The sequence below is a fragment of the Mobula birostris genome, chromosome 27, assembly GCF_030028105.1.
Source record: "Mobula birostris isolate sMobBir1 chromosome 27, sMobBir1.hap1, whole genome shotgun sequence".
In the NCBI taxonomy this organism is placed as follows: Eukaryota; Metazoa; Chordata; class Chondrichthyes; order Myliobatiformes; family Myliobatidae; genus Mobula; species Mobula birostris.
The window spans coordinates 20783410-20798819 of record NC_092396.1 but is presented as its reverse complement, the minus strand read 5'-3'; the positions used below and the strand labels follow the sequence as shown (position 1 = coordinate 20798819).

The following is a 15410-nucleotide window of genomic DNA, read 5'->3' as shown; positions in this document are numbered from 1 at the left end:
TCGGAGAGATTCGCGAGTTCCGACAAGATAACAGCAAACAGCTGGAAGATATTAAAGGAGAAATAGTAAAAACTAACTCGCCGATAGATGAAGCCAAAGCGAGGATTGTTGGAATTGAAGAGAAGCTACAAAACGCAGAGGAGGTGATAGCAGAAATGCTGAAGCTGCAAGACCAGCTCCAGTGGAAACTAATAGATCAAGAAGGCCGCTCGAGAAGGGAAAATGTGAGGATTTACGGAGTTCCCAAAGGAAAACCCGGATTGATGATTCCCTTCGTGGAGAAGCTACTTAGAGAGAACCTTGATATACCGGCCGCAAAAGACCTACAGATAGAAAGAGCTCACCGCGCGTTGGCACCACAGCCTCCAGCAGGTGCCCAGCCCAGATCGATTCTGGTCAGATTTCTCAGTTACAGAATGAAGGAAGAGGTGCTTAAAAGGGCATGGCAAAAGAACGGTTTCACGTGGAACAACTGTAAAATCAGTTTAGAACACGACTACGCACCGGGGATTCTTGCCAGACGGAAGGAATATACGGAAACACGGAGAGTCCTGAAGGAAAACAACATCAGATTCCAGACCCTGTATCCAGCTCGGCTGAGAGTCTTTTACGACGAAGGGACAAAAACTTACGCTACGGTGGAGGAGGCAACATTGGACCTGGTGGACCGGGGACTACCTATTAAAGTTATCACCCAACCGGAGTCGCTACTGGAGAGGATTCGGCAGAAGTCGTGGCAGTTAGTGGGGCGAGGACGCTCCACTCGAACCAGAGTGTCAAACTACAAGGAAAAGCTGCAAATATTCAGACGCGAATGTACAGAGAACACAGATTAATTAAGAGAAATGACTGAAAAGAGTAAGTCGGACTTAAAGGTAAAATGAAAACTGGTAACTGAAAATAAACTAGACGGAATAATTTGAATGATAGCAATATGGTCGAGACATAAATAGGAGAAAATTCTCTATGATTATTCAAACTGCTGAGGGCCCTCTAACACAGGGTGAAGATAGAGGTTATCCCTCTGAACTGAGGCGGGTTGGTTCTCAGGCCTCACTGTGGGAAGTCGGGAAAAATTTTCAAATGTTGCACGTTCAAAAATGTCCAGGGTGTGGTTATATGTCTTGGTTTACTGTTGAGAAGGGATTGCTTACTGTTTGGTTAGAAAAGGAGAGTGTTTTTTTTTCTACTAGAGAAAAATGCAAACTGAATTGGTAAAAATAATTTCCTATAATGTTAATGGGGTTTTGAATCCAATTAAAAGAAATAAGATTATGTCTAAATTGAAAAAAGAGAGGGCACAAATAGCTTTCCTCCAGGAAACACATATGAGCCAATCTGAACATGGAAAATTAAAAAGAATGGGCTTTAAGCATGTATTTTATTCATCATATAAATTGAGTCACAAAAGAGGGGTAGCTACTTTAATATCAAGTGCTCTTAATTATGAACATATTTCAGAGACCAGAGACAAAGAAGGACAGTTCGTAAAAATCACAGGAAGAATAGAAGGTACAGAAATAACATTGCTGAATGTTTATGCTCCTCCAGGTTGTGAATGGTCATTTTATAGACACATTTTTGACCTAATGGTCAGTTCTCAAGGGGTAGTAATTTGTGGAGGGGATTTTAATATTAGATTAAATCCTATATTAGATTCTTCAAGAATAGTTACTCAGAATAAACCTCTGACTCGGAAAGTGAATTCATTGATGGAGGAGTTGGGAATTATAGATGTCTGGAGGGAATTACACCCTACTAGTAAAGATTATACATATTACTCTTTCCCTCATTCAGCCTATTCAAGGATAGACTATTTCTTTATCTTTAATACAGATAGACTCAGGATAAAAAACTGTAATATTGCAACAATTGATCTGTCAGATCATAGCCCAGTCTCTATGTCTCTAATCCTGGAAAGGAAAAATGAGTAAAACACTATGGAGGCTAAACTCACATATACTCAATAACCCGAAAGTAATGGAGAGATTAAGGGGAGAAATCAAAGAATATCTAGACCTTAATGACACGGGAGAAACATCACCAGTGATCTTATGGGATACATTGACAGCTGTATTGAGAGGGAAAATTATTTCCATTACCACTCACATGAAAAAAATTAATGCTCAAAAATTAGCAGACCTTCAAGGAAAATTAAAACAACTTCAAGTTGTAGATAGCAACAAAAGTAATTCAAATCGAAAATTAGGAAATTGCAAAGTGAAATTGACGATATTTATACGTTGGAAACTCAAAGAAATTTTCTTTACCTGAGACAAAAGAATTATGAAGTAGGAGGTAAATCAGCTAGATTATTAGCATATAAATTACGAAAACAACAAGCAGACAATACAATTCATAAAATAAAGAATCCAAAGACAAAGCTTGTGGAGAGTACAATAGGGAAAATTCAAGAGAGTTTTGAGACATATTATCCAGAGCTGTACTCCCAACCCCGGGCCCCCAATGAGCCCTATATAGACAGTGTATTGAATTTTTTAGATCTACCTAAACTTACAGATTTACAAAATGAAAGTTTATTAGAACCAGTAACTGTCAAAGAACTGAACGTGGCCATCTCTAGGTTAAAGGCTGGAAAGTCCCCGGGTTCTGATGGGTTTACCTCAGAGTGGTACAAGTCCCTAAAGACACAGTTAGCCCCATTACTACTTAACACCTTTAATTGGATCTTGCAGAGAGGAGAAACTCCACCTTCCTGGAGAGAAGCAATTATTTCAGTTATTCCTAAAGAGAGTAAAGATAAACTAGAAGGTGGCAATTATCGGCCAATTAGTGTTCTTAATTTAGATTACAAACTATTTACATCTATATTAGCGCGCAGATTAGAAAAGTTTTTACCTGGCCTAATCCACTTAGACCAGACTGGATTTATTCAACAAAGACAAACACAGGACAACATAAGGAGAACTTTGCACATATTAGAACAGGTTAATAAGAACGAGACAGAGACAATGGTAGTAGGATTGGACGCTGAGAAAGCTTTTGATTCGGTTAGTTGGGCATTCCTATACAGAGTGTTAGGAAGATTCGGCTTTCAAGAAAAGTTTATTAAAGTAATTCAGACTCTATATGACAGCCCTACAGCCCGAATTAAGATAAATGGGGACCTCTCTGACTCCTTCATCTTAGAGAGAGGCACTAGACAGGGATGCCCAATTTCTCCTCTCCTTTTTGCGCTATATATTGAACCACTTGCCCAACTAATAAGACAGAGCGAAATCGTAAAAGGTATCAAGGTGGCAGGGATTGAACAGAAAGTGGCGTTACTCGCAGATGATGTTTTGGTCTATCTGAGTGAACCAGAAAAATCATTTATAGGATTGTTTACACTGTTGGGTGACTTTTGGAAAATATCAGGTTATAAAATAAATATAAAGAATACACAGGTTATGTCCCTAAATTATACACCATCCAAAAAAATTGCAGGATACCTATGATCTTAAGTGGGAAGCTAAATCATTAAAATATTTAGGAATAACCCTGCCGAAGGATCTTTCAACACTGTCACAGGTAAATTATGGGCCATTAATCTCAGAGATAAAAGCAGATATGCATAGATGGAATCTTATCCCCTTTTTAAGTTTAAATTCAAGGATAAATACTATAAAAATGAATATTCTTCCTCGGTTATTGTATCTTTTCCGTACTTTACCGGTGGAGGTGGATGATAATCAATTCAGGGAATGGGACAAATGGATTTCCCGCTTCATTTGGCAAGGAAAGAAACCTAGAATTCGATATAACACCTTACAGTTAGGGAAGGAAGGAGGAGGTATGGTTCTTCCTTGCCTGAGAAATTATTTTTATGCCTCACAGATAACCCCTCTGTTATATTGGTGTAATAGGGAATATAAGGCTAGATGGAAGGAAATAGAATTTGGATTAGTTGACAGTTTTCCTCTTCAGGCCTCAATAGCTGACAAAGGATTGATGGCCCAATTGGAAAAATTTAAAAACGCTTGGATTAAAAGTATGGCAGAAGGTGGTTAATTCATGTGGAATTAATAACATGTTAAGACTCTTTAGATGGTGTGCATATGATACCGAATTCCTTCCCAACACAGGAGATAAAAGATTTGAGCTATGGATAAAGAAAGGTCTTACAACCTACCTCTCATTTATAGATAAAGGAGTATTACAAAGTGTCCAAATCCTGCAGGACAAACATAGCCTAGAACATAATGACTTTTTTAGGTACCTTCAAGTACGAAACTATGTTAACCAGAGTTGTAGATATACAGACCTATCAACAGTAGAATTAGAATTTTTCAAGATTCTGAATTCGGCTTGCAGTTCAATACCTAGTAAATCAGTTTCTCAATTATATAATGCACTCTCCCATGTTAAAAATGTAAATACACTGTATATTAAAGAGAAGTGGGAGAAAGAAGCGGGGTTGGTACTTTCAGAGGAGGCTTGGGAGAAAATCTGCAGCTTTCAATGGTCCTCGACTAATTCTTTGACTTGGAGAGAACATTGTTGGAAAAACATTATAAGATACTTCAAGAGCCCATATCAGGAAAAATATAAAGATACAAATGTGAAGTGTTGGAGAAGGTGCGGCTCCAAGGAGGCAAATCATTTTCATATTTTTTGGGATTGCCCTAAATTAAGTCTATTTTGGGAAGGTATTCATAGAACATTAGTTAAGGTACTTAGGTCCCAGACACCTCTGAACTTTGAGATGCTCTATTTGGGGCATGTATTGTTTCTTGAACAGAAGGAAGATATAAAGTTACTGCAGGCCCTCTTAGCGGCAAGTAAGAAATCAATCACTAGAAAGTGGCTAAATCCAATACCACCTACATTAGAAGATTGGTACGAAATTATCTTGGAAATATTTAAAATGGAAAAGTTGACTTACTCCCTGAGGACTCAAAAAGAAAAATTTTATCAAATCTGGAATAAATGGATTGAATATATAACCCCAATGCGAGCAGACTTTAGATGACTCTTCTAATGATTTATACTGTTCCTCTCATCAACACAGTAATATTGCTAACGTAAGCACCCCTAGTCTAAATGTTTGTTTTTTTTGTTTTCTTTTGGAAAATAGAGAATTAACACAAGTAAAGGGAAAGATTTGGGAAAGGGATAAAAAAATGAAAAAATTAAGTAAATAAGTACATAGGGATTGGATAATTATGTCTGCAGGCAGGAGCAAGCATGAACAAATTAGGATATAAACACCTACAATGGTTGATACATAGGCTTACATACAACATTTTGGACCAGTGGAAATGGTCCAGAAGTGTTATATGGAAACTATTATTACCATTTTTCTTAACAACTAATTCCATTGCTTAGCCTAATAGGTTAGATTTACCACAGTACATAATTATCTACTTAAATGTTTATTTTCCTTTTATATCATCTCAATGTGTACTGAAGAATGTATAAATAATTGTAGTTTTATACATATAAAAAAATGGAAAAGGTTATATGTGTGAAAAAAGTACATGATATTTGTGAATTCCTTATCCAAATAAAAATAAAATATAAAAAAAGAAAATGGGAAGGGGGCAGAGAGAGGGGAATTCATGGTTAGGAAAAGGGGAAGGGAGAGGAGAGGGAGCAGTAAGTACCAGAATGGTATTCTGTAATGCTCAATAAACCAACTGTTTTGAATCAAATGACCTTGCCTGGTGTCTCAGGGTTGGGTGTATCTGCACCTCCCCACCCACTGCCCTGGCACTCCTCCTCTGCCACTTGTCCCACACCCCTTCCGTGGCTCTCCACCCTTGTCATTCCCAACATCCTTTGCTCCTGCCAGATTCACAAACTCACTCTCTTCAGTACTGTTCAAAAGTCTTAGGCACCCTTTCTATATTTATATCTGCATAAGACTTTTGCACAGCATTCTATGAATTCAATACCCCAGCTATAAATAAAATGGTTTGCAAATTATGCGCTTGATATCCAAAGCCCTCTGTACCTTAGAGCTTTCCAATCTATCATTTACAAACCCCATTTCCAAAAAAGTTGGGATATTTTCCAAAGTGCAATAAAAACAAAAATTTGTGAAATGTTAATTTACGTGAACCTTTATTTAACTGACAAAAGTACAAAGATTTTCAATAGTTTTACTGACCAACTTAATTGTATTTTGTAAGCATACACAAATTTAGAGGCTGCAACACACTCAACAAAAGTTGGGACAGAGGCATGTTTACCATTGTGTTACATCACTTCTCCTTTTAATAACACTTTTTAATCGTTTTGGAACTGAGGATACTAATTGCAGTAGATTTGCAATTGGAAATTTTGTTCATTCTTGCTTGATATAAGACTTCAGCTGCTCAACAGTCCGTGGTCTCCGTTGTCTGATTCTCCTCTTCATGATGCGCCATATGTTTTCAATAGGAGCTAGATCTGGACTGGCAGCAGGCCAGTCAAGCACATGCACTCTGTGTCTACAAAGCCACACTATTGTAGCCCGTGCAGAATGTGGTCTGGCATTGTCCTGCTAAAATAAGCATGGACGTCCCGGGAAGAGACGTCGCCTTGATGGCAACATATGTCTCTCTACAATCCTAATATACGCCTCAGAGTCAATGGTACCTTCACATACATGCAACTCACCCATGCTGTGGGCACTGATGCACCCCCATACCATCACAGATGCTGGCTTTTGCACCTTTCGCTGATAACAATCTGGATGGTCATTTTCATCTTTGGCATGGAGAACTCGACGCCTGTTTTTTCTGAAAACTAGCGGAAATGTGGACTCATCTGACCACAGCACACGGTTCCACAGTCTTTCGGTCCATCTGAGATGAGCTCGGGCCCAGAGAACTCGCCAGCGTTTCTGCATAGAGTTGATGTATGGCTTCCTTCTTGCGTAATACAGTTTCAAGTTGCATTTCTGGATGCAGTGACGGACTGTGTTGAGTGACAATGGTTTTCCGAAGTACTCCCGAGCCCAGGTGGCTATAATTGTCACAGTAGCATGACGGTTTCTTAGGCAGTGCCGCCTGAGGGCTCGAAGATCACGCGCATTCAACAGTGGTTTCCGACCTTGCCCTTTACGCACTGAGATGTCTCTGAATTCTCTGAATCTTTTCACAATATTATGTACTGTAGACATTGAAAGACGTAAATTCTCTGCAATCTTGCATTGAGAAATGTTCCTTTTGAACTGACTAACAAATCTCTCACGAATTTGGGCATAAAGGGGTGAGCCACGACCCATCCTTGCTTGCAAAGACTGAGCCTTTGATGGACGCTACTTTTATACCCAGTCATGATACCTCACCTGCTACCAATTAGCCTGCTTAATGTGGAGTCTTCCAAACCAGTGTTACTTGAATATTCTGTGCACTTTTCAATCTTATTTTAACTCTGTCCCAACTTTTGTTGAGTGTGTTGCAGCCATCAAATTCTAAATTTGTGTATATTTGCAAAATACAATTAAGTTGGTCAGTAAAACTATTGAAAATCTTTTCTTTGTACTTTTGTCAGTTAAATAAAGGTTCACGTGAATTAACATATCACAGATTTTTGTTTTTATTGCATTTTGGAAAATATCCCAACTTTTCTAGAAATGGGGTTTGTAGATGATATGCATTTTTTCCTCCTATCATCTACAAAATCTCTGCCCATTCAGTTAAGCCATCTTTATCCACTTGTAACCTCAAGTTTCCATTATAACTTACATTCCTATCTATCTTTGTGTCATCAGCAAATTTAGCAAATGTACCTACTGTGCTTTCACCCAAGTCATTTATGTTGAGATCCTTATAGCACATCATTCATTACAACTTACAACCAGGAAAAAACATACTCTGTTTTCTGTAAACTAGTCAACCATATGCCCATCTTACCTACTACATGAGTTTTGATATGCTGTGATAATCTTTAATGTGGCACCTTGTAAAATTCCTTCCAGAAAGCTAAATATAGTACTTTCACTGAATTCTGTTTTTCTTTCAACTTTATCCAATTAGCTTGAATTCTAAGTGTCCTACTACAATGTCTTTAATAAAGGTTTCAGTCATTTTCCCGATGACAGCTGTTAACTAGCCAGTAGTTTCATTTTGTCTCTCAGCCTTTCAGAATAAAAGGTTTTGCTTCTCCCCCCACCCCCCAATCTAAGGACCTTATTAAACATGGAATTCAAAAAGAGCACAACAGAGAAGATGTTGAAAGGTCTCCATTAGTGGAAGAGCTCCAAATGAGCAGAACCAGTTGCTAGATTAGGGACAATCATTTCAAACTGAGAAGCACTGGAATTTCTTCTTGCAGCCAGTGGTGCATCTGAAATTTTCTAGCCCAGAAGTATTTTTTAAATTATTTTAGAGTCGGGGTTCACAACCTTTTTTTTTTTTTTACTGCCAATGAGCCTTACCATTAATCCCTGTTTCAGAGGAACGTAATACCACTCCCGTTAATTATTCTTTCGTATGTATCATCTCCATCCAAACTGCTTCTGTATCTTGCTTTTCTGAATTTAAGTAACGTCTCTCTAATGCATTAACTCATAGAGCAATTGTTCCGTTTTCTCTTGGCTTTCTGTCCTTTCCAAATAACATTTAGCTTGAATACTCGGTCCAAATATAATCATCCTGTGGCCATGTTTCGTGTAATGCTATCAGATATAATTAATTCCATTTGCACTCTTTACCTAAATGCTCTGCTTAGGTGGCAACAGTTATTACTTTTGTCCTTTTATTATTTTAGTAACCTCTATTCACACTTGATGACTTACTTCTTACTTCAAAATTTCTACTCTGCATTCCTTCTGTATTGGTCTCTTTTTAACATCCAGTATTAATACCTTTCTCTCCAGTTTTATCTCGATTCTTTGAAGTCCCAATAGAGATGCCAGTGCTCCATGAAACAAAATCCACTTCAACCTTTCAGCCACACATTTAGTACTCTAATTACATTTGCCCTTTACAAAGATGCACACAGTTCGGATAATAGTCGAGAGATTGTAGTGTACATGGATTTCAGCAAGGCATTTGACAAGGTACCCCATGCAAGGCTTATTGAGAAAGTAAAGAGGCATGGGATCCAAGGGGACATTGCTTTGTGGATCTAGAACCGGCTTGCCCACAGAAGGCAAAGAGTGGTGGTAAACAGGTCATATTCTGCATGGAGGTAGGTGACCAGTGACGTGTCTCAGAGATCTGTTCTGGGACCCCTACTCTTTGTGATTTTCATAAATGAGCTGGAAGAGGAAGTGGAGGGATGGGTTAGTAAATTTGCTGATGACACAAAGATTGGGGGTGTTGCAGATAGTGTGGAGGGCTCTCAGAGGTTACAGCGGAACATTAATAGGATGAAATTGAGCTGAGAAGTGGCAGATGGAGTTCAACCTAGATAAGTGTGAGGTGGTTCATTTTGGTAGGTCAAATATGATGGCAGAATATAGTATTAATGGTAAGACTCATGGCAGTGTGGAGGATCAGAAGGATCCTGGGGTCCGAGTCCATAGGACACTCAAAGCTACTGCACAGGTTGACTCTGTGGTTAAGAAAGCATACGGTGCATTGGCCTTCATCAATCGTGGGATTGAGTTAAGGAGCCAAGAGGTAATGTTGCAGCTATATAGGACCCTGGTCATACCCCACTTGGAGTACTGTGCTCAGTTCTGGTTGCCTCACTACAGGAAGGATGTGGAAACTATAGAAAAGGGTGCAGAGAAGACTTACAAGGATGTTGCCTGGATTGGGGAGCATGCCTTATGAGAATAGGTTGAGTGAACTTAGCCTTTTTTCCTTGGAGCAACAGGATGAGAGGTGACCTGATAGAGGTGTATAAGATAATGAGAGGCATTGATCGTGTGGGTAGTCAGAGGCTTTTTCCCAGGTCTGAAATGGCTAGCACGAGAAGACATAGTTTTAAGATGCTTGGAAGTAGGTACAGAGGAGATGTCAGGGGCAAGTTGTTTTTACGCAGAGAGTGGTGAGTGCGTGGAATGGGTTGCTGGCAACGGTGGTGAAGGCGAATACAACAGGGTCTTTTAACAGACTCCTGGATAGGTACATGGAGCTTAGAAAAGTAGAGGGCTATGGATAACTCTAGGTAATTTCTAAGGTAAGAACATGTTCGGCACAACTTTGTGGGCCGAAGGGCCTGTATTGTGCTGTAGGTTTTCTATGTTTCTATGATTCCATTATCTTTGAGGTTTCTATAATTTAGTGTATAGCTTCTCACTCAAGCAATCAGTACAATGCTCAATCTTCTCCTTCTCATTCCAAATTCTTCTCCAGGACACGTCCCAAGCCTTAGCATTGGGCTGGCAATGCAGCCTTTTGGACTCTTGATCTTTGCTGAAGAGAACAGTGTCAAAACTCCTCACTATACTGTTCCTAACATTATACTCATGTTTTCTGCCCCGCCTCTTGTACCACAATAACAGGAACAGGAACAATCATTCATCAACATTTAAACAAGCTGCCAGATGAAGTGGTTGGGGAGGAAAGACTTTTGGACAGAAAACTTAAGGAAAATGGGATTAGCATAGATAAATTGGGCTGAAGGGCTTGTTTATGTGCTCTATAACTCTATGAATCTATGAATAATCTGCAAACTACATGCAATAATCAAAGCTTCCTCGCGATCCAATTTAACGGAAAGCCAATGTTCTCACCAGTGCTGATTCATGAATTCCTTCTGCGTAATTGTGAACGTGCAGAGCTTGTTACATAAGGAATCTTCATCCTAAAGACAAAGAATATCCCACCAGTCATTTCTGTGATAAAGCTACTGTATACATGGTCAGTTTACAGAGGAACACTGATACACTATTTTACTATTCACCAGCATGTTTGCCAAACCACTCACCGAGTCTTCTGCTTGCGAGTCCTCTTCTTCCACAGCTAGATCTTCAACCCAATCAGAATCAACCTCTATTGCTCTTTCTTCACCATCCACTAGCACATGTGTTGAACCTTGCCCACTACTCTGTCTCAGGGCATTCATGACATCCGCGAGATAAGTCATGATATGGCAGGAGCAGTCAAGCATACCTACATGCTGAATGACAGAAAGGTTAAACCCAGAGTCAGAAGGATTTGTTAAGCAACAATGGAACCCAGTCTGCACCTTGATACAAGCCCCACACCACATACCATCATAAGGAGAAATTCCAGAGGAACAGAAGTGGCTTAAAAAGCAATCTCTGTAAACATGATGATTTTTAAAAGTTCACCACAGTTACGCCCAGAAACTATCTCACCTTCCCCTGGGTTACATTCGCTCCCACCTTCTCAAGGACATTCTTCTGGGACAGATATTTCTTACTGAAAAAGATAATAATATTGTCATCAAAATTGAATGTGAAAAACAGTATAAATAATCTCAAACCATCTAATTTCTAAACCCTTCTAGATGCAACTTCATAGATTACCTATTCAGGTCATGTTCAAATTCTCTTTTATTAAATTACAACCAATTTCCCATCGTGTGAACTAATCATTAAACACAAGTCCTTTTTTCTGGACTCGAACTATAATCACCCACCAAATTATGTTAATATACTCACCACTTTTCTAACCAGTCCACAGCTGCTCGGTGAAGCTGTAGGTGTCCTCCTCCCTGCCCAGCACTAGCCAATGTTGCCATAACAACCATCAGCTCCGGGAATCCAGTTCCATCACCGTTGGACAACATTTCTGTTGCCATGGGAATAAGCGTGTTGAGTAATACTGTACAAACACCTTCTCCAACTTGGCTGAAGAGAGGATAAGAACATATTTGCATCAAATTAACCACGTAATGTTAATCAGTGATAATATTTCATTTAAAAAAATCAGGCATTTCCCAGTTTACGCAAAAGTTCTGTTCCTGAGAACTGTCTATAAACTGATTTTTCAATAAGGATTGACAATCAAGAACATTTATTTGTCCTTCCACTGTAAAATGGCAACTGTGTTCTTAACAGACGATGGTGTATTGCAGGGCTGTTGTATTTTTTGAAGATTTGTCTTTTGAATTAATTAGCTGCTACACATATTCCAAAACTTCTGAAGATCATTGCTTTTCTATACCTAACTTTCACATATATAAAAATTTATTAAAAATATACAGGAGAATGTGTGCAAAGTTGGATTTCTGTTAAGTCAGATCTTCCACAATCCGGAGAGTCCCTGTATTTAACAAAGAAGAAAAAAATGCAGGCCAAGGAGGAGACAGCCAGCAGGTACGACTAATTAGGTTGTTCCTTGAAAGAACTTACACGAAAACATATAGCTGTGTTGAAATGTTCTTTGTAGGAACAACTTACAGTACTGATGTCAGGAAGTAAGTCCCACAGTCGCTTCACAGAAAAAGCTGTTTGACAAATAGTGCAGATAGATATTACGTGATTGCAGTTCTTTATTACATTAAACATTGATGCACAGTATACATCCCACAAATTACATCAGTCAGATAGATCTTTCTGACCTCCAAACATCACTGTCACAGACCTGTTTTTTTAATTCTATCTGGTAATTAACATATTAATTATCCCACAGTAGGCTTATCAACAGTCGCCAAGTTTGCCAATGACAGCCCCAACCTGTGACGTCATTAGGTGATGTGGGCGGAGACCAAGAGGAACCAGAGGCAGAGATTAAGGTAGATATAGGCTCCCCTCACCCTTTGATTGTGCGCCTAGGGCATCCCTGTTCCCAGCTGCCATCACCTTCCTAAGTGCCTGGAGAACTGGTAAAGAATAGGTTATAAGGATTTGGTCAGAATAGTATAGATGAAGGGGGATACAACATCTATTTGCAATTTATTTGCAGGAATTTCTAGTCTTCAACCTGCACTGGTTTCCAAACCACTAGTAAATCAAATATTTCTGCTTTCCAATGAATATCACTGCAATTCATATAGCCTGATGCTCCTTATATATGCTTCCAATCTCTGGATTCTGGCCTCCTTCACAGATAAATGTTGCAAAGTGAAGAATCAAAACTGATAACTATATTATCAAATTATGATAGGTTTGCAAAGGAGGCAAAAATCCAAAGATTAGAATTTTGTTTAAGGAACATCATGCCAAATAATACTGTTGGGGTATTTATATGCAAGGCAAAGATATTGATATACTGGCGGCTTGGAAATGCACTGTGGTAACACGAAGGTTGGGGATTCCTGTGGCAGATGATGCAAATGCTGATGTTTGAGATGCTGCACATCTTAAGACCCCATCTAGGTGTGTTGACCCCAGAGGTGCCAAAGAAAGATTAAAGCATTTGAATGGTTTTGTCATGCAGAATGGACAGAGGTTAACATTAACAGAAAAAGAAATACACAGCCTCAATTCTCCCAAAGATTTGACTGCCTGGAGTCTGAAACAAGCCGGACTCAAAAAGGTATCATTAATTTTAGTCTGAGGGACTAAATCAAGCACTACATATGAAAACTTTAGATGGTTTAACACAATGGTTTAAGGTCTGAAAAAATTTACCACAGAGGACAAGATATTTCCCAAGCAGCTGCTGTGGGCAGGAAATTAATTAAAAAGCAGTGTGGAAAAGTGCAATCTATTACCAATAAAAATATTTTCCATTTTCAGTAATTGGGCATCAGTTTACCCGCTACAGTGAGATACTGTATGGATGCTTTCAGCCCACATCCTTACTACACCTTCTCCACAGAATAAAAAACAAGTCTAGCACAGTGTTTGTTGTTGAATCTTTCCCAGGACTCTGTTTCAAAGTACCTGTTTTCTCGAACGATACATGCAGTCAGAATCTGCAAAAGTTGTCTGTTTTCTTGTACCACCTCCAACTGGTCAGAGTCCTTGGGGGGTGCATGTGTCATTCTTGTTAGCCAGGCTTGCAAGCGGCTGGGTTCGACGCAGGCCAGTTGTGCAAATGAGCCACACAAACGTAGAAGACTTGGGTTTGGGCTCTTCTCCGCTGGAAAAGTAAAATTAGGTCAATTAATCATCTTGTGAACTACTCCCAAATCTCCTCAGAAATGTCATCCACTTTTACCAATGTTCCTTTAACTGATTATGGAGCTAACTAACCACTCCAGTACAACATTCTTAAAAGTATATAGTATAGGCATCCGTTAGTCTCGTGAGACCATGGATTTGCACTTTGGAAGGTTTCCAGGGAGCAGTCCTGGGCTAGGTTGCACGGAAGACCAGCAATTGCCCATGCTGCAAGTCTCCCCTCTCCATGCCACCAATGTTGTCCGAGGGAAGGGCACTAGGGCCGATACAGCTTGGCACCGGTGTTGTTGCAGAGCAATGTATGGTTAAGTGCCTTGCTCAAGGACGCAACACGCTGCCTTAGCTGAGGCTCGAACTAGCGACCTTCAGATCACTAGACTGATGCCTTAACCATCTGGCCACACACTTGAAGAATGATGTTTACAAACAGCTTAACTTAGACAACCAACATAATAATGTAATCTTCCTTGTCTTCTAGATCAGCCCAAAGATAATGCTGCTCAGTTTCAAAATCGTTTCCTAAGGAACAGAATCGCAATGGAAAATTTCCCATTCTGTTGTAGGCATGAATAATTTTATTGCCATTGCCACAATTTAAATTGCAGAAAGAACAAAGAAAGCACACAAATCCATACATTGTTAAAAGCAACAATTGTAAAATCAGCTATGGACAAGGATAAGGAGGTTTTACATATCAGTGTTGTCAATCTGATGAATTACACCAACAACAAATCTGACATAAAGCATCCTTGAATTCTGTTAAGTTCAAATTCTGACACGTACATTCAAATGCTAGTAATATTTATTAGAATATTCCAACTTAATATGAAGAAACTGAATTTGTAAAGTAAATGTTGATTGGTAAGAACAGAATTCCGCCACATACAGCAGTGTAAAAATTCCATGTGAACTTCCATAGCCCACAATGGCAAAAAAAATATCAAACATCATTAAAATTCTGAAGGCAAAAACATTGCAAAGGAGTTCTTCATATTTATTCCATATTTGAATATTGACAAATGTACATTTTGCTGAATTGCCATTAAAAATATTCAGTTTGTCTTTTCAGTCTTGGTTTACCAACAAATTTCTAAATTGAGCTACATCTTCAAAAGGCAGTGCCTCAAGAATGTGGCTTCCACCATTAAGGTCCCTCACCATCCGGAACATGCCCTTTTCTCATCACAACTATTTATTACATCAGAGAAGGTCCAGGAGCCAAAATTTGCAAACACAACGTTTTTGGGAACAGCATCTTTCATTGTTCATCAGATTTCTGAACAGCCCATGAACACTACTTTGCTATTTTTTCCCCACACTATTTTTTCACTGTAACTTATAGATTTTTTTAATGTATTGCACTGTATTTCAACAAAACAATATATTTAATGGTACGTGTCAGTGATAATAAACCTGATTCTGAAACCTAAATTAGCTATTAAAGGAATTCAAACAAAGAGTCCAAAAACAAATAGGTGTGTCCAACCAT

General features: G+C 38.9%; 1 protein-coding gene across 9 annotated transcripts in view; it reads right to left on the bottom strand.

Moving 5' to 3' along the window:
* The window catches only part of ubr4 (ubiquitin protein ligase E3 component n-recognin 4), a 216145-nt gene that overhangs the window by 136879 nt on the left and 63856 nt on the right, over nucleotides 1-15410 (bottom strand). For all 9 annotated transcript variants that reach the window (XM_072245454.1, XM_072245455.1, XM_072245456.1 and 6 more), the window contains exons 32-36: nucleotides 13682-13880; nucleotides 11513-11701; nucleotides 11207-11270; nucleotides 10813-11004; nucleotides 10619-10689 (exon numbers count right to left, since the gene is read on the bottom strand). In XM_072245454.1, coding sequence (XP_072101555.1) covers nucleotides 10619-10689; nucleotides 10813-11004; nucleotides 11207-11270; nucleotides 11513-11701; nucleotides 13682-13880 — 715 coding nt within the window. The remainder of the gene's footprint in view (nucleotides 1-10618; nucleotides 10690-10812; nucleotides 11005-11206; nucleotides 11271-11512; nucleotides 11702-13681; nucleotides 13881-15410) is intronic.